The 21,873-nt window shown below is 44.0% G+C and overlaps 2 protein-coding genes across 5 annotated transcripts; one reads left to right on the top strand and one right to left on the bottom strand.

Annotated features, from left to right (window-relative positions):
* The first annotated feature begins 585 nt into the window (after positions 1–585).
* LOC105889204 (PPARGC1 and ESRR induced regulator, muscle 1) lies at positions 586–7,147 on the top strand. Its single transcript, XM_012815002.3, has 4 exons — positions 586–762; positions 2,587–5,261; positions 5,467–5,583; positions 5,897–7,147. Exons 2-4 carry the CDS (start codon positions 2,609–2,611, stop codon positions 5,983–5,985), a joined length of 2,859 nt encoding a protein of 952 aa, XP_012670456.2. The 5' UTR covers positions 586–762; positions 2,587–2,608; the 3' UTR covers positions 5,986–7,147.
* Positions 7,045–21,846, bottom strand: rereb (arginine-glutamic acid dipeptide (RE) repeats b). 4 transcript variants are annotated; one of them, XM_031568340.2, is made up of 17 exons: positions 21,219–21,846; positions 16,493–16,541; positions 15,663–15,787; positions 15,435–15,534; positions 15,115–15,213; positions 14,891–14,971; positions 14,569–14,716; positions 13,613–13,705; positions 12,894–13,102; positions 12,196–12,417; positions 11,803–11,913; positions 10,236–11,407; positions 9,833–10,046; positions 8,984–9,740; positions 8,614–8,781; positions 8,116–8,296; positions 7,045–7,888 (listed from the first exon to the last, which is right to left on the bottom strand). In XM_031568340.2, exons 1-17 carry the CDS (start codon positions 21,242–21,244, stop codon positions 7,855–7,857), a joined length of 3,789 nt encoding a protein of 1,262 aa, XP_031424200.1. In that variant the 5' UTR covers positions 21,245–21,846; the 3' UTR covers positions 7,045–7,854. The 4 variants fall into 4 exon arrangements, with proteins under 4 accessions (XP_031424200.1, XP_031424201.1, XP_031424203.1 ...); XM_031568341.2 differs by having other exon boundaries at positions 8,614–8,778; XM_031568343.2 differs by having other exon boundaries at positions 8,614–8,754.
* Between the last annotated feature and the right edge of the window lie 27 nt (positions 21,847–21,873).

Here is a 21,873-nt window from a genome sequence, read left to right as displayed (position 1 = left end):
TCTTAGCATGACTTAACATGATGTGTTAATGGAATAGGTGCTGTTTCATTATGAGGAATATATATATATAAATATATATATATAAATATGTGTGTGTGTGTGTGTGTGTGGTGTGTACACAGTGTTTCTCTCCACCTGGTAGACCAGAATCAGGCCAAACTGTTAATACCTTCAGAAATATCTGTTATCTAAGAAATGAATATATCCCAATGGGACTGCATTTATAGAGCGCTTTTTACTCATAGAGCACTCAAAGCGCTTTACATGTTGATGTCTCAGACGTCTACCCATTCACACACCGATGGCGGAGACTACTATGCGAGGCACCAACCTGCACCAACCTGCATCAACCTTGGTGAGGAAGAGTCGAGAATTGAACTGGCAACCTTCCGATGGCCGAATGACTCCTCTACCTCCTGAACCACTGTCGCTCCGATGCGTTGGGTACTTTACCTTGGCCTGTGACAGAAGCAACAGCACAATTGGTGATTGGGGATCAATGGTGTCAGGCGGCACCTGGGGCGTCTATTTAGGGGTCCTGAAATGTAACTCCTCCAGGGAGCAGAGCACAGTCCTGTCCACGTGATCAGACAGACCACTCTATTTATATCAGCTGGACAGATAGGCCCCCAACCACCCCCACCCTAGGGCAGAAGGACGCCAGAGGACATACACCCGCACATATACCCACCTCACACACATACACACAATGCCAACAGAGGGACACTCACACTACTTTTTGAACTACTATTAAAGATTAAGGTGAGTTTATTATGCACTAAGAGAAAGTAAAACTGAAGTGCAGATGTGATTTAATACTACTCACGCCTTCCACTAACCAAAGGACTTCTGCCTGTCTGCCTGTGCTTTTCTAAACTGATGTGTTGGCTGACTTTTTTCAAAGGTCTTGTAGCATTTTTTGGACACTCAAATGCTGAAATTTGACACTAATCTTGACACTAATTATTTAAGCAATCACCATATATAGAAACACAGCAGAACAGCAGAAACATCTGCTATTTAAAGTTAAATTAAAATTGCATTTACTAATCCAATATTTAAAGGCATACCCGTCCTGAGAGACAGCAAATGTTTGTTACCAAAGGTGCTAGAACCAAATCAGATGTCAGATTATGAAACAGAGGCCTGGGGATTGAGGAAGTGTTGTTACTTGTTTCCCCTGGGGAGTGAGGGCTGGGGTATATTTTGAGGAGTGTTTTGGCACAGGCGTCTGCTGTTGATGCATTAAACATCAGTGCCTCGGACTACTGCTGATGTGTTGTGAAGTGTGTCAGCTGGGTACAGCTTGGCCCGAGTCCAATGTCATTTTAAAGACTGACAGCCAGTGACAGACAGTAAAATAAGCTCAACTGTCTAATTTAGAAAACAACACCACCCAGTTCCAGTCGTGTACAACACAGTTTTAAATCTTGTTTTTATTTCTTAGTTTTTTTGCAGAGATACAGTCCAGCTTAGATTTAAGCACTGTTTCATGTGTCTTACCTTGAGCAGGCTTCATTAGAGGGGTTGTGAAATAGTGACCTTTAAATGTCAACATTCAAACGCTGAGCATTTGATATGAAGTATACATACACCCAATGGTCCAGTCTGGTTCCTTGAAACTGCATGCATCATATAAACTGTATCTCAGACCAACTAACAGCTTGTTGAAGGCAGGTTTGCTGAGGCCGCTGGGACGTCAGAAGCAAATGCTTGATTGATAAATTGATAAAAACATTATTTTGTCATGATTCTGACCATCCTTTGAAAATGTAATGATAGAGATAAAAAGCACATGCTTAAAGCAGCAGTAAGGAGTTTGGTGTAAAACTAGCAAACTAACTACCTGAAAGCAAAAACCTTACAAAGACCAACGACAGCCAAGTTGGCACAGATGAGAGCTTGCTAACATGCTAACTGGTGTCTTTTGTTGATATAGGTGGCACTCATGTTGTGCTGTGAAAGCTTTTCTTACATGCTCACGGGGTGTGCCATCCTGGAATGGGAATGATAGGTGTGTTTATCTGTCCTTCACATGACCATATACCATCAACATTAATTTGAAGATGATACCAAAACTAGTTGCCTATAAAAACATACCTCAAAACTGCTGCATAGTGTTGCTCTAAGTTAGGGTGACCAGATTTGAGTTTGTGAAAAAGAGGACACTTCGTCGCGGGGGGACGGGGCGGGGTAGTGCATAGCATCGTTTACACATGCAGATGACCACGCCCCCTCCCCCGCGACGAAGTTTTGACATCTTTTTCACATGCACATGTCATGTGCTGTTGTAAACAATGCAACTAGTGGAGGCGTCAAGGTGACCAGAGGAGAGGACATGTAACGGTAAAAGAGGACGTCTGGTCACCCTATCTAAGTGCAAAACGTAGTGGCTAAAAAAGCTAACTGACAAATGAATGCCAGATTGCACTTTTCTCTGCACACTTCTTAGGTTCATCCTCTAAAAGAAAATGGAGATGGTGTTACATTGTGTGGTAGGATAATAAATCATGTCAATGTAATGGTGAATGGTGCAATAATGTGCTACACCACAATGAAATGTCCTGGAATACCACATTCTTTCAGATGCTGGATGAACTGATCAGCCATGGATGACTTGGACCACAGCGTTGACATTGCGGAGCGTGACTGGGAAAGCTTCTATGAGGAGTCTGAGGAGTGTTGCCTCGTCCAGCCAGAGCTAGCGAGGATAGAGGACTCCGGCTTCAGTGACATTGAAGAGCCTGCGGATCCATCCCTAGAGCCGCCCATCCCAAAATGTGCAGAGGAGGTCCGTCTGGGTTACAGCGCTGTGTCTCCAGTCAACCATGAAGAGGAGGAAGGAGTGGTAACCACAATAAATCAACTTAAACACGACATACTTCCCCCCGAACTTCCCTCCGCGTCTTGTGTCAGCCCCAAAGAGGAGACACAGACACAGACACAACTCTCCCATCCCGGCCCTGTGGCTACAGGGGTCCCTGAAGTGGTAGATGGCGTGGATCGGCGAGAGGATAGTCTAGACTTGACTGAAACCACACAAACACAGAGCCAAGCGAAGCAGCATGGTGTTCAACCGGACTCTCCACCGGCAGAAAATGTTCCCCCAGCTGAGAGGAAAGAGAAAGAGCGCTGGTTTGTGACGGTGAATGAAAGCCCAGTGCAACTCCGGTGCCATGGTGGCGCCTCGGCCCAAAAAAAAAGAAGAAAAAAAAAAACGTCTAGGAGGTCAGCCCGCAGCGTAGCAGGGTGGGACTGGCACTCCTCGCAGTCTGAGACAGAACCAGACACAGAGAGATGTGCAGGGAGTAAACCCGACCCGGTGGAGGTGAGTGAGAAGTGTTGTTCCACAGTTTCACAGCTCACAGACAGAATTGCATCATCAGGAAACAATGAAAGTATGCCTCAGGATCAGGCTCAGGATCTAAACACATCTGATTTATCTGATCAGCAACCACCATGCAAACGACAAGAAGAAAATGATTGCAGGTCAGTCACCCTAAAAGTTGCCCATTTAAACCAGAAAGAACAGTGCACTACCCAATTACCTCCCACTTCCTCTGGCTCTGGAAATTCTCCATTTGAAAAACAATACAAATCTCAACCCCAAATCCATCAAAGCATAGCTGATAATAATAACAACCACACAAACTCATGTCCCGTGATTTGTCGCAATGAAACCACATCAGCTGACTCAAGTAAAACAGAAGACAATCCCCAGGGGAATCAATGCAAGACAGCTGCAAACCCTTTCGACCCCCCCCACACTGCTGAACAGCTCCCCCCACCCTTAGCAACCTTCAACACTGATGGGGGTGAGCCCCCTCCTTCTACCCGGGAGGATTCTGAAACTCAGGAATCTGTCAGTGAGGAGTGGCTCGGTGACACACTTGGTCCCCCTCGCCCGGTCTTTGCAATTTCATCATTCTGGGATGAGATGGAAAAGCTGACGATAAATGACATACTCCATCTGCGATTTGTGGATAACCAGTCTCCCTCGACAGATGTAGTCCATTTGCATGAATGCACAAGTATCCCCAATGTACACGGCAGTGGCCTTCTTGACCCAACTGACACTTGTGGCCAGGATACTGTACCACTGGATGCTTTGGATAATGCAGATTCTGACTATTTCACACACCTGGATGATTCCAAACCAGACCGCTCGAGCTGTGAGTTCTCAACCTTCTCTGACTTCGATGAAGACCTCCTACAAATGATCAACACAAGCGCCAGCACGAGCCCTGAGCCCCAGGAGACTCTGGGGGAACACACCCAAAGGCTCCTTGACTTGGCCTACTCACAAGCAGCCCTGGCAGAACAGGAAACGGATCTTGCTAGGTGCCCTGAGCCTGAATCTGACCTCGCACTGCTGTACTCTGATAACGACATATCGCTGCATCTCTGTTCAGATGCAGAATCAAGTTCACAGACACTGAGCCCCACTGGAAGTGAGTATGACATGTCTGCTCTGGAGTCTGAGATCGCGAATGAAGCAGCCCTGCAGGAGGAAGGGGGAAAGACAACGCTATTTTACCCCTATGAGGACATTCAGGATACGGCCTTCCACCTGACAAGCTGCGACATTATGAGAGCGATGCCATCACCTGTTCTATCCACTTCCAGTTTTCTGGAGGAACCCTTCATGGTCTCCTTCAGTGAGATGTTTGAGAGTTGTGAAGATGCCCCCCATGCTAGTTTATTCGACAGACCCAGTTCAGATGTCCCCCTTCCGCCTTACTCAGCAAATGTATCAGTGCCAGAGGCATACGATCATTTGTTCTCTGACTTTGATGAGAGGAACCTTTTCTTCCAGGAAGAACAGGAGGAAGCCAAGACAGTCCCTATTTTCTCCTGCTCACGCTCTCTGGTGAGAGACCTTGTGGAACAATTCATCGAATCAGAGGAGGAAGATAACTGGGCCCCGATACGTGTGATATCTCGCTTCAGCGGCCAGCGGAGCTCGGTAACGGCATTGACGACCCCAGATGTTTACCTTTACAGTCACAGGAGCTGGAGGAGCATGCTGTCTCTGAGGAGGATCAGATTTGCTGCAAAGGGGAGCAGCTGGTGCCAGAGGGCTAAAGCCTGGGTGTCACCAGGGATGTTCTTTAGAGGGATACGCCGCAGTAACTCCTTATCTGATGTGACCCGAGGTGCCTGTTCCTCTCTCCAGGTGTTCCACCTTGGTGATCCCATCCTCAGAAAACTAGCGCTGGAACAGATACGACTCCCAGATCAGCCTAATGCCCCAGTCTTCCGTAAGTGCACAACAGGATAACTAATTGTTGCTACTAACAAAGCTTGAATTATAAAAGCTAATTGGTCTTTTAACCTATATTCCAAACGTTACAAAATAAAGGCACTTTATTTTACAAGACATAAACTAACTATAATCCAAAAGACTGAAGAAGCAACAATGCCAGGTCATTTTTAAGATAATATTCCTTCTTTCCTTCCACACAGAAAAGAAATGTTTCCTTTTCTCCCTGAGGCAATCGGATATGTGTTTAGTATGCATTGCCTTGTCGTCTTGGGTGCTGAAGTCCACAAATCTACAAAGTGGAGATACCTGGAAGGCGGGTAGGTGTCAATACCCTCTTCACTAAAAGAGATTTGATATCTTCATGACATTGGACAAACAAGCCAGTGATTTTGTCCTGCCTTAGAACAAAATCATGGAACGAAGGAACACTTGTTATCAGTCCAAAGCCACTCCTGGTCTCTGCTTTGAAATCTGGCCTATACTCAGGCAAATGGTTTCAATTCAATTCATTTCAATTGTATTTATATAGCGTCAAAACAATAAAATTGTCTCTAGGCGCTTTACAGAGCCCAGTTCCTGATGGTACATGAGCATAACCATTAATCCATCTCTGTTTCACTTATATTCCAGCTCTTCTGGCAAATGTGAGTGCAATATCAGCCATCCAGTACTTGCGGCGATATAAGCATAAGAAGCGTAATTCTGAAGATGAGCCATGATGTCCAGCAATGGGATTCTTTTTCAAAGGGGCCAGCACATGGAAATAATTTCTTACACATTCGAGAACTCCAAATCTACAAAAGTGCTGTAAAATCATTTACAGCTTTCAAAAATACACCTTTCCTATTTTCCCTCAAGGATTTCCAGAACATAAGTAAATCGTTATATCTGTATTCACGCAGAAGATTGGATGTACACAGGTGTAATTTCCATGTAGAGGAGGTTGACTTGGACCATATTACAGCATGGTGTATGAGGGTAATATTATGTGTCTGTCAAAAATGTTATTTTGGCTATGTTTAAGGTGGCAACGGTGTTACATAAATTAAACTCAGATTCTAATATTTTAACTACATGAATATAGAATAAGTCTATACACCATCTACACATTTCGTCCCCCCCAAATTTGAGTTTTTACAACCAATGTTCCTGACTTTGGTTGTAAATTCAGACTTGTTTTGTACATGAAGTGCAGGGAGCAGGATTACTGGAGATGTGAAATATTATATAATATTTCATTATATAATTATATTAATATAAAAGTGGTTTTAACTGATCAGTCATTGTAGTCAAAATAAATGACTTATCTGGTGGTTGAATGTAAACACAAGGTTGGCATGGAGATGGATAGTGTTAGAAGAGATGTCAACTCGCATTTCAAAGGCAGAAGGCCTCAATTGTGATGTGAGGAATGATTGATGGGTGTCTGGAAATAGGAAAGGCAAAGTGAGCTCTCTACTTATTTACTTGTTATGCTGAAGGCTGCTGGTGGTTTTATCAGAGGAAGACAAGCATGTGATTGGGAGAAACAATGCATTTATATTTGTGTCTTCACAAATACATTGACATTTGTGTGTATAAATGTTATTCAACTGTGGGTGACTCAACCCATCATGACATATGTGTTGTTTGTGATTTATGTTGACTAAGATGTGAGAAACAATACATTGATATTTGTGTGCACAAATGTTATTTAATTGTAGGCAACAACGAATGAGAACCTATGTGTTGTTTATGATGTATGTTGACTGAAAATAAGTTTGCAGAATCACTTCAACTTGTTTTAAGTTTGAAATTTTATTGATCACATTATGACGCATCAAGAAATTAGGTATGACAAATAAATCTTATTTGTAATGCATTAAACAGCCCTCTTCCAAACTTCACATCTCCAAACTGTGTCTACTTTCAAAGCACATTATGTGGAAAGAACAAGAAAGGACATGTATTAATACTATGGTAAATGCTTGCTTTCAGAAATATAGTGAAGAAAGCAGGAAGAGCAAGGGAAGACAATACAGTATTTGTGACATGCCATGTTTACGCACAGGTGAACGAGTTTATATCAAAAATCCATCATTGTAATATTTAGTCATATTTAATATTTCCTCAGTTAATATATTATTTTGTACATATATTATTTACAATCTCAAAATCTGGTCTTCACAACACAGAGGAGGTTTCTATAAACGCAGAAACCTTTCTATAGTGTTACACTTAGGGAGATCGACAGCACCTTTTTGACTCTAAATACATTTCTCTCTACTGTGCTTCTTACATGATAACAAAGTTAATTTCTTATCTATGAAATCTGAGAGTAATATTCATGCAAGGAAAATAAAGCAGGGCTAAGATTTAGGGGTTAGCACTGTACAGTAAAATATAGATCAAACATGTAAAAAAACATAAAGGAAAAACCATACAGTCTTTTGCACCCTTTTCAAAATCACAGACATCACAAACAGGATCTCATAAGTGTTGCATTCTTTGGGGAGTGACAAGGACGAACAGTGTTCGATCACACACCATGCCAAGCCATACCACACACTGACCTGGACCAAACATGTGCATGTTCATAAGCACACGTGTTACGACTGCTTATCTCCCTCTTTCTTGAGACGACTACAAAGAAACAGAAGAAAAACAGTTTAAGGTATGGGATTTTAATGTATGCCAGTTTAAGGTATGGGAGTTTAAGGTATGGCAGTTTTATCCACAACAACTACATCCTTTTTACAGATAAGACAAAGGACAACTTCTCATTTCACCATCTCCATAATATCACATTTCACCATATCCACAAAACAATGGAATGGTGGCCTATCTTTAGTGTCAGCACCTATGCTCACCTGTAGTAGTCCTCCTGGCCAGGGAGGGGCGCTCCATGCAGGTGGTGGTGCCCGTGCAGCCACTGCTGCTCCAGGGCCAGCCGCTGCAGCTCAGCCGATTGCACCTGCATGGCCTGAAGCTGGTGGGCGGCTGACATGGCGGGGGGCAGAGCGCCTTGCAGCTCTCGAGGGTACGCCACACCTGGAACAACAAGAGCAGCAACTCAAACTGCCATCACCTCTCCACACACTGGCGAACAGCTCAGATTTGTTCACTGCCAATGTAACTTGTAAGCAATGTAAGCAAAATCATAGATTTCTTTTTAGGGTTAGATTTCTTCTTCTTTTTTTTTTTTTACTGTGCGTTAATATTCACTGTGCGTTAATATTCATATTTCATCCTTAAAAGTAAAAGGCCCTGCACTTGATGAACGGAATCTGTTCGTGAAAGCAAACTGCACATTAGGTAGTTCAAAAAACGACTGTACCTTTCAGTCACCAAAAGTAATGGTAACTTACCAAACAGTGGGTGGCGCAGCATTTCGTGCTCATGAGGCAACTCGCTGAGGAGAGCGTTGGGGACGGATCCTGGAGGGTATGGGAAGCGCCCGAGATGCGGGCCGGCGGCCAGATGGTCAGCGAGAGGATGGGGCCCCCCACCTAGCAGACACATACATGCACAGCCTACTACATACAATGGGTTTAAATGTTGGGTCTGCAATGGTGGTCAATGACTTGTGAAGGGATGCTCTATACAATTCTACTAGCTCTGCAAACCACCTCTGAAATGTACTCACAGTTCAGGGCTTACCGTTGAATGTTTATTGAATGTATATTTGAACTTTAGCGGTCAGCTTTAGCTATCTGATGTCCGGTGTGCGGTTCTCACCTTGTGCGAGCGATTCCTGCTGGTGCAGGTGCAGGTGTGAGTGGACGTGAGAGTGCTGGTGGTGATGGGGCGTCACGTTCAGCATCTGCAGGCGCGCCACGGGGTCGTTGGCGGCCACAGACGCCATGCGCTCCGCGTGGAGCCTCTCGTGCGTCAGCCGCTCGGCGTAGCTCATCTCGGGCCGCTGCAGGCGCTCGCGCTCCAGCCGCTCGCGCTCCAGCGCCGCCCCCACCATCGGGTGGAACTGGGCGTACGGGTGCGGCGCTCCGGCCGCGGCGGCGGCGGCAACGGCGGCGGCGGCCATGTGGGGGAGCGACAGCGTGCCGTGCCGGGCGAAATGTTCCATGGCGCTGGCGGAAGCGCCGTGCAGGCCGGGAGCCTCGAGCTCAGGCGGCTTCACCTCGAAGCCCGGCTTCATGCGCTCGCGGATCTCCCGCTCTCGCAGGTCGCGGAGCTCGCGCTCCCGCAGGGCGGGGTCGTTGGAGTACAGGCCCGCCATGGGATAGGCCAGCAGGGGATCGCCAGGGCCCAGGGGCATGAAGAAGGGGTGGTTGCGGTTGTTGGGCGACATCACGTGAGGCCGGGCATACTCGCTGAGGGTGCGCAGGGCAGGGGTGTCCGGTCCAATGTAGGGGGGTACGGCAGCCACTGTGGTGGGGGGTGGGGTCTCAAAGTGTGGGCGCATGTGGTGCCCATGGGCATGGGCTGGCACCGGGGACTCTATTACACGACCATCCTGGGAAGAGCTCGAGGCTCTCTGAGAGAGGGACAGAAACATGAGATTGAATATCAAAGGCAATAACAAATCAGATGGATCATTATGATACAGTTTCAGAAACAATGTCTTACAGAAAGTTTGTCAGTGTTCCTTTCTCCCCTCTCCTCTCTCCGCTCTCTCTCCCTCTCACGCTCTTTTTCTCTCTGGCGGGCATTCTGTTCACTCTCCTTTCTGGACCTTTCGTTCTCCTCTCGTTTTTTGGCAAGTTTGGATGAGGCCAGTGGAGTGAAGCACAGGTCAGTTCGAGAGCAGGAGTTGTAGCCCCGATCAAGAAGCTTAATAAACCTGCAACAAAATAGTTTTCAGTTTGAAGAAAAATCTACAATTATAAAACAACATATTTTCCAGTAAAATCTTTGTCACATTCACTTTTAATGGTCTGAATATGGATTTCAAATACAAATGGTTCATTTATAATTTAGTAGTATTATGGAACATAGTGTTTCGTCAAGGTTCTGAAAAGGCAATGTTTACCGTGCTGACTGGCTGGCGTGGCTAGGTGTGTTGACCACAGTCGGCTCCGGCGAAGGGCTTCTACGCACAGGGGGTGGACTGTCACAGTCCTCGAAGGAGTCGTCCATCGGCTCCTCTTTGATTTGCATGTGCAGAGAAGGCATGGGGCCTCCGACCGCAGAGGAGGCGTGGGCCCCGGACTGCAGAGCCGGGATGGACACAGAGGAACACTGGGAGGCGGAGGAGAGAGAGAACGAAGGCGAGTTGGAGGAGAGATCCGGATGGTGGGGCCTGTGCGGGAGGAAAGAAGGGTGATGGGGGAGAGGCGCAGGAGGGCCGTGGCCCGCTTTCACGAGGTGGCACTGTGACTGTGCCAGCAGGGGCGGCTGTGTGGGGTGAGTCTGCAGCGCCAGTGGCTGGGGCATGATCTGCAAGGGCGGAGGCTGGGCGCAGGGTGGGTGCTGGGTGGGCAGAGAGGCCAGGGGCTTCAGGGCCGGAGGCGGAGGCAGGTTAGCGGGGATTTGCATGAAGGGAGGGGTGGCACTGGGGACATGAGGCGGGGGCTTGTGGGAATGTGCGATGGGTGTGGTGGGTGGAGGCCTGATCTGAACCGCAGAGGGGGAGAGGGGCTGTCGCACAGGGGGAGGGAAGCGGTTGGCGAAGGCCTGGGGCTGGGGGGGAGCTGGCGGAAGGGACTGCAGGCTGGGGTGGGCCTCAGAGCTGTGCTGGTGTGAAGGGAATGGAGGCCCTTGCAGCAGATGGAAGGGGCCAGAGACGGTGTGAGAGACCCGCGGCTGCTCGGGGGCTGCAGCATGGCTGGGCACACAGAAGGTTGGTGGCCGAGGGGGGCACGTTGGGGGAGATAGATGCTGGAAAGGAGGGACCAGGACTCCAGGAGAGGGTCCGCGCTGGCACTGGGCCGGGGCCTGGACAGCAGACTGGGCAGGGGTGGGAGGCAGAGGGCCTGGGGGGTTGTATGGGTTAGTGGTTGCCATCGCCACAGGCTGCAGGAGAGTGGGGGTGTCGGAGTCACTCTCGTTGCCCTGCAGAGGGCTGGGTAAGCTGGGCGAGGAGCTGAGGTTGTCCTGGTCAATGTCTTTGGCATCGCTGCTGCCCTCGTCCTGGGCACTGCGGCTGTCTGAGCTCTCAACCTCACCTTCACCCTCACCTTCCGACAGAGAGTCTGGCCCTTCCTGGAAGACCAAAGAATATACATACAGGCAAACATTTACTCACTGCAGTGAGAAGTTGTATGTCTCTTCATGAACAATCTGCCATGGGTATTCATGTGATCCTGACCACCAGATGAAGATGTAAGTGTACTATTACCTAATGACCTAAATACGTAGATTATAACTAAAAGTGGACAAAGATGAGACGAGAAGATACGATGTGTACCAAGGGATCTACAATCAGGTAAAAACATACAGAAAACAAGGGATTTCAGGGGTCAGGGGTCACCCTGTCTGAATTCACTGCTAGTGTTTTCTTCTCCATGAGACTTCTGCCTGCTCTATGTATCCTTAGCTCATTTTATTGGAGATGGCTACTCCCTAAGAGCATACATGATCGTTCTGTTTCCTCTCACCTGAGTCTTTGATCTTTTACTGGCTTTAGTCTCATTCTCATCTCTGTCCTGCGTAGCGTCTTCTCTTGGACGTTTCGCCCCTTTAGTCAGCGGTGTCTCCACTTTACCTTTCTGTAGAATTGGAACAAAAACACACCGGGGGGGAAACATCAGCATACCTGGATTGAACTGAAAACATAATGCTGGTCCACTTTCACTAAATTATAAATAGCATATTGTATAACATAATACATATAACATATTGTAGACATTTATATAACCAACTAATTGCAAGGTTCAAATATCCTAAACAAAATTATGATATTTGGAGTACAGGTGTACTTGTGGTCAGCCCTTTTCAGAGCAGCCATTTTGTAGGTAGTAAATAATCAAAAAGAGGTAGACAGTGGTTACCTTAGTGGCTTTCTGAGTGTTGTTCTTACTCTCAGTGTTAGAGGTTCGGGTTGCCAGAGTGGAGGAGTTCTCCCTGCATGGGGTTTGGCCCCGAGATGGGGGATACTCATTGGGTGACGTTCTTCCATCCGGGCTGATTCTCTTACGAAGCTCCTCGTTAGGAGACACCTTTCCATCAGGGCTTCCCGTCATTCTCTTGCGTCCGCTTCTTAAGGAGGACATCTATGCAGGAACACACAAACCCACTCGATGCCTTCTCAAATGCACACTCAACAGAGTCAACCTCTCTCAAAACCCACCTTTTCAGGATTGCATTCTCACTGTAGTTGCCATGCTGTTTTTACTTGCACTTCTAATTTTAATTGTTTTGTTATTTGTTTGCTCCTGTTTTAAATTGTAAAGCGTCCTTGAGTGACATGAAAGGCGCTGTGAAATAAAATGTATTATTATTATTAGATAATACAGAAGGTTTTGATTAGGTAGCTAGTGAAAGGTTCCTGAAAATAAAGTGTCCTCACTGATAAAGGTTTGCAAATTCAGCAGGCATGCAAAAAACACATCACACTCCTAATCGGCATTCCAAGATAGTAGTCAAATGCTCCGGGATGAATTCCGGTTCAGAAGCACAGCTGGAGTGCGGTGCAGTTAGGTCTGGTGAGAATACTGAGCTGAAAACAATCAGGAAGAAGAAACTTTACCGGTGCTCGGCTGCGGCGCGTCTTCATCCCATGCCTCCCTCCACCATCCTCCTCCTCCTCCTCCTCCTCCTCCTTCACAGGCTTGAACATGAAGGGGGGGTCAGCCGGTTTTGGCAAGGGGGGGAGCCGCCGGTGTTTGTTGAGGTGGGTGTAGCAGGGAGTGCACAGCAGGATGTTCTCCCTCCCTCCATGGTGCCAATCCTTGGATGCTGAATAATATGATGGTTTGTACAGTGCAAGGGTTAGGGGGTGTGAACTGGCTTTAGACCATGTCGTTAAGGTGCTAAAACCATCTATGAGCATCCAATGGCCCTCAAGATGGATGAATGTAAGTGAGAACATGTGCGCAAGATCCCTAGTGGTCCACGTCAACATTAGAGACACCAAGATCTACGCAGGTGGTTTTGGCACTATAATTCAGTAAAAATAACAATTTGGCACTGATATTGGAGCCCCGAGGGTTAGTTTTGGTCTTTAATGCCTAATGACCTTGGACACTGTACAACCAAAGACTACCAACAAGATTTGCATTGGAATTGGGAGGACGTCGACTGGTATATTCTAATACACATTTGCTGTACTGTTGATCACCCCTGAGTAAGGGCCCCTAAATGTTAAACATATGCATCTTAGACTACACAATGTTTCCTGTCAACTGGAAGAGTTTGATTGGAAGTTTACTATCAAAGTAAGGCCAGCGGGGGGGGGAGTGAACTTACTTGTGGAGTTGCAGTGTTGACAGAAGCTTCCCTTCAGACTGTTCTCACTGTCCTCGCTGTCCAGGTCATCCTCACTGGCCGAGCTAAGCTCCACTGTAGAGGACAAAGAAAGAAAATGATTATAGTTTTAATAAATGCCTCTCCTACCACCAGTTGATTCATTTTCACTTGTGACCGAAGACATTGTTATTGTCGACAACTGTCCCACTCAAAACTGAAGTCCCTATCGTGTTCAACCAGCTTGGGGCTACAACAGGAGAAGACTCGTACAGGCAGGGACTATCATCTAACATGCGCCGTCAGCAGGCAGAGGGAAACACAGCCCAACCCAACTGTTTTTCTGCTTTTCCCCAAAGCGTTGCCATAGTATTTCTCTACACGCACTTCATCACTCCCCTTCACACTCATTACACTCACCGCCCCCCCGTGGTTCCCTTAGACAGACTGCAACACTCTACTGAAAAAGGACGGACTGCTAAACAGTTGTCTGGAATCCCTTTTGTATGCCTTCAACTACCACCTCTATGGGCAAAGCTGCATGAGATACAACAACAACATCAACACATGTTGCTGGTTGTCCCTGTTTTCATGTTGTTGTTGTTGTTGTCTCTTCCCCTCTCCTAAATACAAAGATCGCCTGTCCAAAACACCCAGCAGTATGCTGCACACTTTCAGGCCAGTTTCAATTCAGTTCAATGATCTTGTTCCTACAGGGGAAGCTTGCCTCGTGGCAAAACTCAAAATAATCCACTGACATTCACACGATATTATATGATAACAAAAATATTAAAAACCCAGACATAAGATAGGACATCTGATATGCTAACAAGTGCTAATGTTAACCAATGTGTAAACTGATATTCTAAACGTCTTCTATCCCATTGTAAATGGCCACCTTAGATTTGTCCACGATTTAGCAGCAGGGCTACAGGAGGCTAAATGAGACTAAAACTCACTGGATGGGGTGCGAGATGGGGTATTTGTTGCAGAGTTACGGGTCTTGACTCTGCGAGATGCTGTTTGCCTGCGGTGCTGCCGATAAGGTCGCAACCCTACTGCCTCTGGAGTCTTCTTCCAGTAGTAGTAGAATGTGATCAGTTCCCCCTGAATGAAATAGAATAAAAAAAATATTAAATATAAACATAGACCTAGAACAAACCCGATTTTAACTTTTTAGAAGTGAATAGACCGTCTGGAAGTGAACTAGCTGAAACTGGTTAATGAGATATCCCAGAATGTTATGACTTACAACAAAAATAAAACCTTAAAGATGCTAACCGTTTTTTTGTTGGGCAGTAGCTCCTTCCGAATCCTGAAGAAGTTCTTGCCGTACTGCCGCAGGCCCTTAATGAAACGCTTCTGTTCAGAGAGAGGGGGTTAAGGGGGAGGCGGAAGACGACATCAAGTTAATGAAAAACCTTTGTGTGACCTGTGAGTTACAACAGTGTAATGGATGGACTGGCTGTGGAAGCAGTTGGAGATCTCCACCGGCAGAGTCTTACCACTTCATCCTCAGACCAGCACTTCTCGATCAGTTTGGGCACTGGTTTCTTAACCAAACACTGGAGGGCTTTCGTGGCATCATAGTGACTCTCGTGAAGCTAGACAGGAAACGTGTCAGAGGACAAAACCATATCCATTTTTTATTTATATAAAAATGACATCATCCATAGGAGCAAATCTATGTTAATGAAAAAAACTACTGAATTGGTGAAGAGGAACAGTAAAATGAATAATTTAATGAAAGCACAATGCACAGAATCATTTCCCCACTTAGTGCATTATCCTTCAGGGTTTGTATCATTTTACTGAGTGTGCATACCGTATTTAAAGCATTTAGTGTTGTATCATCACGGGAGGCTGCTAAGCAACCATCCTCAGTGGAGCCTCCGTCACACATCCCGGCAAAGGCTGCCATGCTCCTGAATGGGCAGAGGTCAGAGGTCAAAGGGTAGATGATCAATGGAGAAAGAGTTAATAAAGATATTACTTTAATATGTTGTAAAGTAGTGTGAGGAAATACATGAGGACTGAAAGGCCCCGTCCGCACCTGGCTGCTCTTAGGTACATGAGCAGGTCGCAGTCATTGACTCCAGGCATCCATACAAGCTCTTCAATCTCAGTCACAGTCTCCGCACCAGAAGCAGGAGGAGGCTGGAGCTCTGGAAGCTTGGCCTGGAGATATTGAGCATGTTGTTATGGCTTAAAATCGCATAAAGAAAAGAGACGTCATATTGTGTTAAAGTTTCATGTTTGGAATTCAGGTAATTCAATGATGATACAGTACTGAACAATGTTTTCAATGTCAATTATCAATTTTACTCATACCTGTAGAGTGCCTTGACAATGTGTTCACTTTACATACTGTGTGATCAATGGTTTCTTTCCTTGTCATCATTTCATTGCAAATATTGAAGCTCAAAATAAATGACTCCAGTGTTATATTATTTTCAGTTGTTTGGTATATTGGAGTGTTGGCATTTGTTAAAACATAAACCGAGATTATCTTATAATTCACTTCAAACATAACTATAGAAGAACACACAAGACAAAGGATTATGATTATGTTACCAGATTATGTTACCGTTCTAAGAAGGGTCAAGATTTCTAAGGTCGAGGTCAAAAGATCTTGCAGTGTATTTTCTATGTGCATTCTTTTATTCATATACCTGTATACCTGTACCTTGTTACGCTTTACACTGTGACAGTGTATCATATACTGAGTGGCACAAACAAATTGGATTGATGCTTCAATAGGCTCTATGAAAATGGAAACGTTGACTTTTGTAGACACAACATTACAGGAATAGACCATAGAGACCTTTGAGACTGGGGGTAAACTGTGTCATTGATGTCTCATTGCATAGTTCCTCTACCAACCTGATGGCTTGGTCCCACTCTGATCTCGCCCTGTGTGCTGTTCAACTGCCTGCAAAAGAAATGAATCCACATATCATAAGCATTACTCTGAGTTGTTCTTAATCGTGAAACAGTACAGAAAGGCCGATGCGTTGCCAGTTCAAAATACAGAAACATGTCAGCTTATTGCATTACTTCTAAGTTGAACAGTAGGGCATTCGATCTTATGTCAAATTAAAAGTTTAGCCATATTAGGAACTCGACTCAACTCAATTCAATTCAAGGACAGTACACCTTTCATTACTGAGATTACATTTTTTCAATACTTTGTATCTTTATTTCTGATGACAGGCTCAATCCTCCTCAGCATGGAGGATAACTAAAGCAAGCAAAAACGACTAAAGCAAGATTCGAATTATACCATCATGTAAACACACTGAGTGTTGCACAAATTTCTGGAGATTTTTTTTCCGCCGCTGCTCTTTGATGGAGGGGTCTCTTGCGTTGCTCTACTCTTCTCTTTAAAATACCCCAAAAGTGTTCTATTGGATTCAAGTCAGGTGACACACTTGGCCAGGTCATAGTTTTCACTTTCTTTATAAAACGTTTGCGTGATTTTGGCAGTGTGCTTTGGATCATTATAATGCTGGAATATTCATCTTCTGCCAAGCTTCTGGAGATTGGGACTCATCTTGTCGGCCAGGCATTCATGGTGCCATCTGTAAATGTCACCTCCCCAACAACTTTTGCACTCATGCTGCCCCATATCATCACACTCCCGCCCCTGTGCTTCACTGTCGGGACTATGCATTGGCTGTGGTGGTCCCGGCCAGGCTCACATCAAACATGTTCAACCCCATCTGAGCCGAAAACAGCTCTTGGCGAAACAAAACTGCAAGATTACACTTTCATGAAGAGCACGAACAGAACCCTCATGAATATTGGGAGCACATTCTTTGGTCAGGTGAGACCTAAATAAATGATTTGCATCTCAGTAATGAAAGGTGTACTGACTTTTGTTGCATTGAGTTCCTACTGTGGGGCCTGTATCTTTAACACAGTAAATCTAAACTGTTAGTTTATCATTGTATATAAAGAAAACTTGCAATAAGGTGAAAAAAAATCTTGAATCATTTGGCATTAAATTGATATTGCACACATACACTATAAAACCTGAAATACACGCAAGTGAATACGCCTGAAGTACATGCACCTTCCACACAGTCAGTATTCAGTGATCTCTCTCCCTCAATCAACATTCAATGCATTCTTCATATCAGGTATGATGAGAGTATACATATACAAAAGACTCTGTAGCTTATTTCACTACAGTTACAATAAAGAATTCCAAAAGGGACATTTCAATTTGTTTCTGTTATTTTCTCATGTTCACAAGATACACAAGAAAGCATCTCATGCTAAAATATCTGAAAAAAGTATTTTATGTCCATGCTATAGTACCTCACACAAAATAGTATCTCTTGTACATAAAAAATGTCCCATGTAGAGATGAAAGTTCTCATAAGTATGAGAACATGAGGAACAACCCTTTAGGGGCTCTGTGATACATTCTAGGTTTAGTAAACTGGGCCCTGAAGCGTGTGTATTGTTTAAGCAATGTTTTGAATCTGCTTATGACATGAGGTTCAGGCTCACTGTGAGTACTATAACATGCTTACACAATCCTGACATCTCCTTTTTGATTACTGTGTGCACGCTCTAAAAACGTAATGTAAAGAGTCAAATCAAAATGTCAAAAAGAGGCTGACACTGTGCAAAGGTGAGCTAAGACTATGTTGTGCTAGACAGAATAACACCCATGTTGGCCATGTTCATCCATCTTTTGAATAAACCAGTTCTTTTTAAAGTGCAAATACCAAGGATGTGTTCCATGGCCTATAGCATGACAACAAAACAGCTGGAAGATGGGTTTACAATATTAAAAGGATAAAAACATTAAATCAACACAGATTTCTGCAGAGTGGAGTTCAACAGACTGACTGAGTTTAAAAACAAAGAAAAATGAATTCAGTTGCAATGTAGTCACGCGACCAGTCTAATTGCCTATGCAACATTTCATAATGCATATGATCCATGTTCCAGGTAAGTAAAACTATTCTACCAAGTTGCCCAAAGCTAAACTAGCAACAATGACAGAAGAGAATACAAGAGTATAAAACAGTCGCAGTTTGCTGAGACAGTCCCAGTTGTTGCCAAAAGGGACTGAATTTGCTGCTGGAGTTCTCAAAAATTGTGCTTAAAATTGCAGTGATTTGATAATCACTTTTTGATAATAAAACCAATCACAAATAATGACTTAATGTTTTTTGGGGGGCGGAAATATTACAGTAATAAAACAAAATTGCAACCTGAAATCGTAAGGTCACAAAATCCTGGAGAGTACATGCAAAGTATATTTATACGCAAACAAGTCAAGTACGCTTATTACCCTGCAGACTAGTTTTGTGGAGGTCACTTTAAGCCCAAAGGGTACTATTTTTATGAGTATTTACCCAGTTAGCCTATAGCTTATGTCACTTCTATTGTTGCTAGAATATATTTTCTCAGATTGCGAAAAGCATTTAATTTAAAAGGCATTTAAAGCAACACTATGCAACAATGTCATTTTTTTTAGGTATGTTATATAGCAAATCGTTTTGGTATCATCTTCAAATTCATTGATCATGATATGACAGATAATAACGTCTTGTTCCAACTAGCCATCCAGGACATGTAATATGTATGCACACTGTGCTCCTGGGCTGGAACCCCCTGCAAAAATGTAAGAGAAGCTTTCATAGCATGTCATTGCCATTGCTTTATTTTGCCTAAAGACACCAGTGAGCATGTTAACAAGCTTTAATCCGCACAAAATAGGCTTTTGGTGGTGTCTGCAAGGTTTTTGCCTTCTGAGTAGGCTAGTTAGCCTGCTAGCTTCAGACCAAAATTCCTTAATGCTGCTTTAAAGTACAAACCAAATCAATAAACATGGATCCTCAAAAAAAAGACACTTGCTCCCTGTGTCTACTGTCTATTGTCTTTGTTTTAAAAGTATTAGGACTATCTTTATTTTTAACACTAGATCCACATAACTGGAAACTCAATATTATATAGAATCGATGCAAACAATTGGACAGAGTCTAGGCTGTGTTTGTGGGACTCATTTTGTTTACTCTACCACACAATTGCAAGGAAAATGATAAGTCACATATTGATGTTGACATTGCAGAAGGAACAGATTGATCTGTTGAATGTAGATGCCAGACTGGCTTTCCTTGTAACAATGCTCACACTGTTTGAATACACAGAATGTTTAGTGGAGGAAAAATAATGGGTCTGTTTTTCACGAGTTCAGGCTGGGCCTCTGTCGTCAAATTAAGGGGAAGCTTAATGTTACAAATTATATTATAATTATTTATAGATATTACATTTTAAGTAGTCTAAATTGTGTCGAATCTTATAACTTCCCTGTATTTCAGCACTGGAGTATTGATGCATTTCACACTGTCCTAGCCCCTTATTATATTATCAATTAAGTGGGTGAGTGTTTGGGTAATTTTAGGGAGGATAGGTATGGATGCTAATGGGTATATATACCTACAACTTCATCAAGTCATGGTTTTAATTTGTGCATGTCCACACTGCAGGTCTAAACTGTCAATAGCTTGTCTTATTTACCAAATAGCATTCACACCCTGAACCAGCCCTCTGATAGGTTAAGACACATTGGATGCATGCTGCATGGGGAACGTGAAATTATTTAATTGATTTTTAGGAACTCATAATTCAGTCATTCACTCCACTTAATTCATTAAAACTCACTTAAACATCTGATATCTAATCAACTTGTTCCATAATAACCTTCAAATTATCAGATAAGGTCAAATATCATTGTTTAATTAATTGGAATTATAAATACATGCAAAGAGGCAAGGTTATATGAAGGTATCCACAAAAACATATACATCATTAATACAAAATGAGCATTCCTGAGATGATTCTATAAACTACTTACTATTGAAATGAACTGTAAAAGACAAAAACCAAATGCTTTAAAATATAGAATGAATGCATAACACAAGCGTTGAAGCCAAAAACTATCTCGCAGACCCATGTTTAAACCAACTATGTAATTGCCAGAAATGCTGAGATCTTAAGTAGCCTAATTATCACCACGTTAAAAGCATTACTCTACTCTTTACTATGCAAATCCCGCCCACTAATCTAGAGTAACCAATCCACATACGGCAACATCGTTCCCTCCAAAGGTTACATAAATCGGGGCTCAAACCCTTCTTCTACAAACAAATCAATCAAATAGACGACGCAACCAGCCGAAAAGACCCAGAAAAGTTGTATTTCGGGCGTTGGTGTGTGTATTTCGTCAGTTTTAAGGCTACGCTTAGGTTTTCACAATCCAGCCAGATCCGGAAAGGACTGAACATACATCGTTTTTAAAGGCAAAATAATACGAAATTGTTAACACCTAAACACATCGATGACAGCTACAACTGCAAGGCGACAAAAATGACAGACATGACGGCATAATTATGACAATATATAGCCTATATACAGCTTCGCTTCCAAAAGGCTGGTCTTCTGGCCTTGGCTAATAATATGCGGGCTTACAAACAAGCTGTCAAGTAGGCAGCCACAAATATTTGCACTAAAATGCCGAAGTACGCGAAAGTATGAGTTAATGCAAGAGGTATTTAAACCACACATCCTAGAAGAAAAGTAAACAAACCTTCTTGGACTGAACAAGTCGTCCATGTCGAAGACTGCCGTTTGTGTTGTCAGTTTGTTTAGTGCAGCAAGAGCTTAAACTATGCTATTCCTCTATTTCATACCACTCAAAATGGAGGATACGCTGACTATTTTCCCGAGCTCATGCAATGACCTCAGTCCTCACGCACAGCCTACTAAGATCCCCTTTCTACAGGCATAACTGAGCATGTGCCGCGACCACTGGTAATGGGATCATCCCTGTATATCCGGCCTGTCCACAAAGAGCTCACGCATCGCCGCTAGGCACAACATACAGAAGACCCGTGCAAACACGGAGAGAAACGAGCGCATAAACACAGAATGGCGACAAACATGCAGCGTTGTAGCCCAGGATTTTTTCCGCAGGCTGTCTGTTCAATTCTGCATGATCCAGATGACTTCTGGATTACATCGCACTAAAAGTAGCTGTTTGCCTGCTCTGATTATACTATATGTATGCCCAGTATGATAGATATGGATTTTTTTTATCGATGATTATCACAGCAATTATTTGTTGCGTAATGGATTTGAGATAAAAAAAAAAGTAGGTTTGTTATTTTTACTATTATGTGATGTAGTGATGGACTATTTCATGCAGATCAAACAATCTTCATTCTGTTCAGTGCTTACACCAA

This window comes from Clupea harengus, chromosome 5 (assembly GCF_900700415.2).
Source record: "Clupea harengus chromosome 5, Ch_v2.0.2, whole genome shotgun sequence".
Taxonomy (NCBI): domain Eukaryota; kingdom Metazoa; phylum Chordata; class Actinopteri; order Clupeiformes; family Clupeidae; genus Clupea; species Clupea harengus.
This window is presented reverse-complemented; position numbering and strand designations above follow the sequence as displayed.

Bases quoted from the DNA above. Each gene is read 5' to 3' on its own strand.
- LOC105889204 (XM_012815002.3), top strand. From the start codon at position 2,609: ATGGATGACTTGGACCACAGCGTTGACATTGCGGAGCGTGACTGGGAA. The intron at 5,262-5,466 runs GTAAGTGCACAA...CCTTCCACACAG, and splicing joins GCCTAATGCCCCAGTCTTCC to AAAAGAAATGTTTCCTTTTC. The intron at 5,584-5,896 runs GTAGGTGTCAAT...CTTATATTCCAG, and splicing joins TGGAGATACCTGGAAGGCGG to CTCTTCTGGCAAATGTGAGT.
- rereb (XM_031568340.2), bottom strand. From the start codon at position 21,244: ATGGACGACTTGTTCAGTCCAAGAAG. The intron at 16,542-21,218 runs GTTTGTTTACTT...TTTCTTTTGCAG, and splicing joins GACTTGTTCAGTCCAAGAAG to GCAGTTGAACAGCACACAGG. The intron at 8,782-8,983 runs GTGAGAACCGCA...CATTGTATGTAG, and splicing joins GCAGGAATCGCTCGCACAAG to TAGGCTGTGCATGTATGTGT.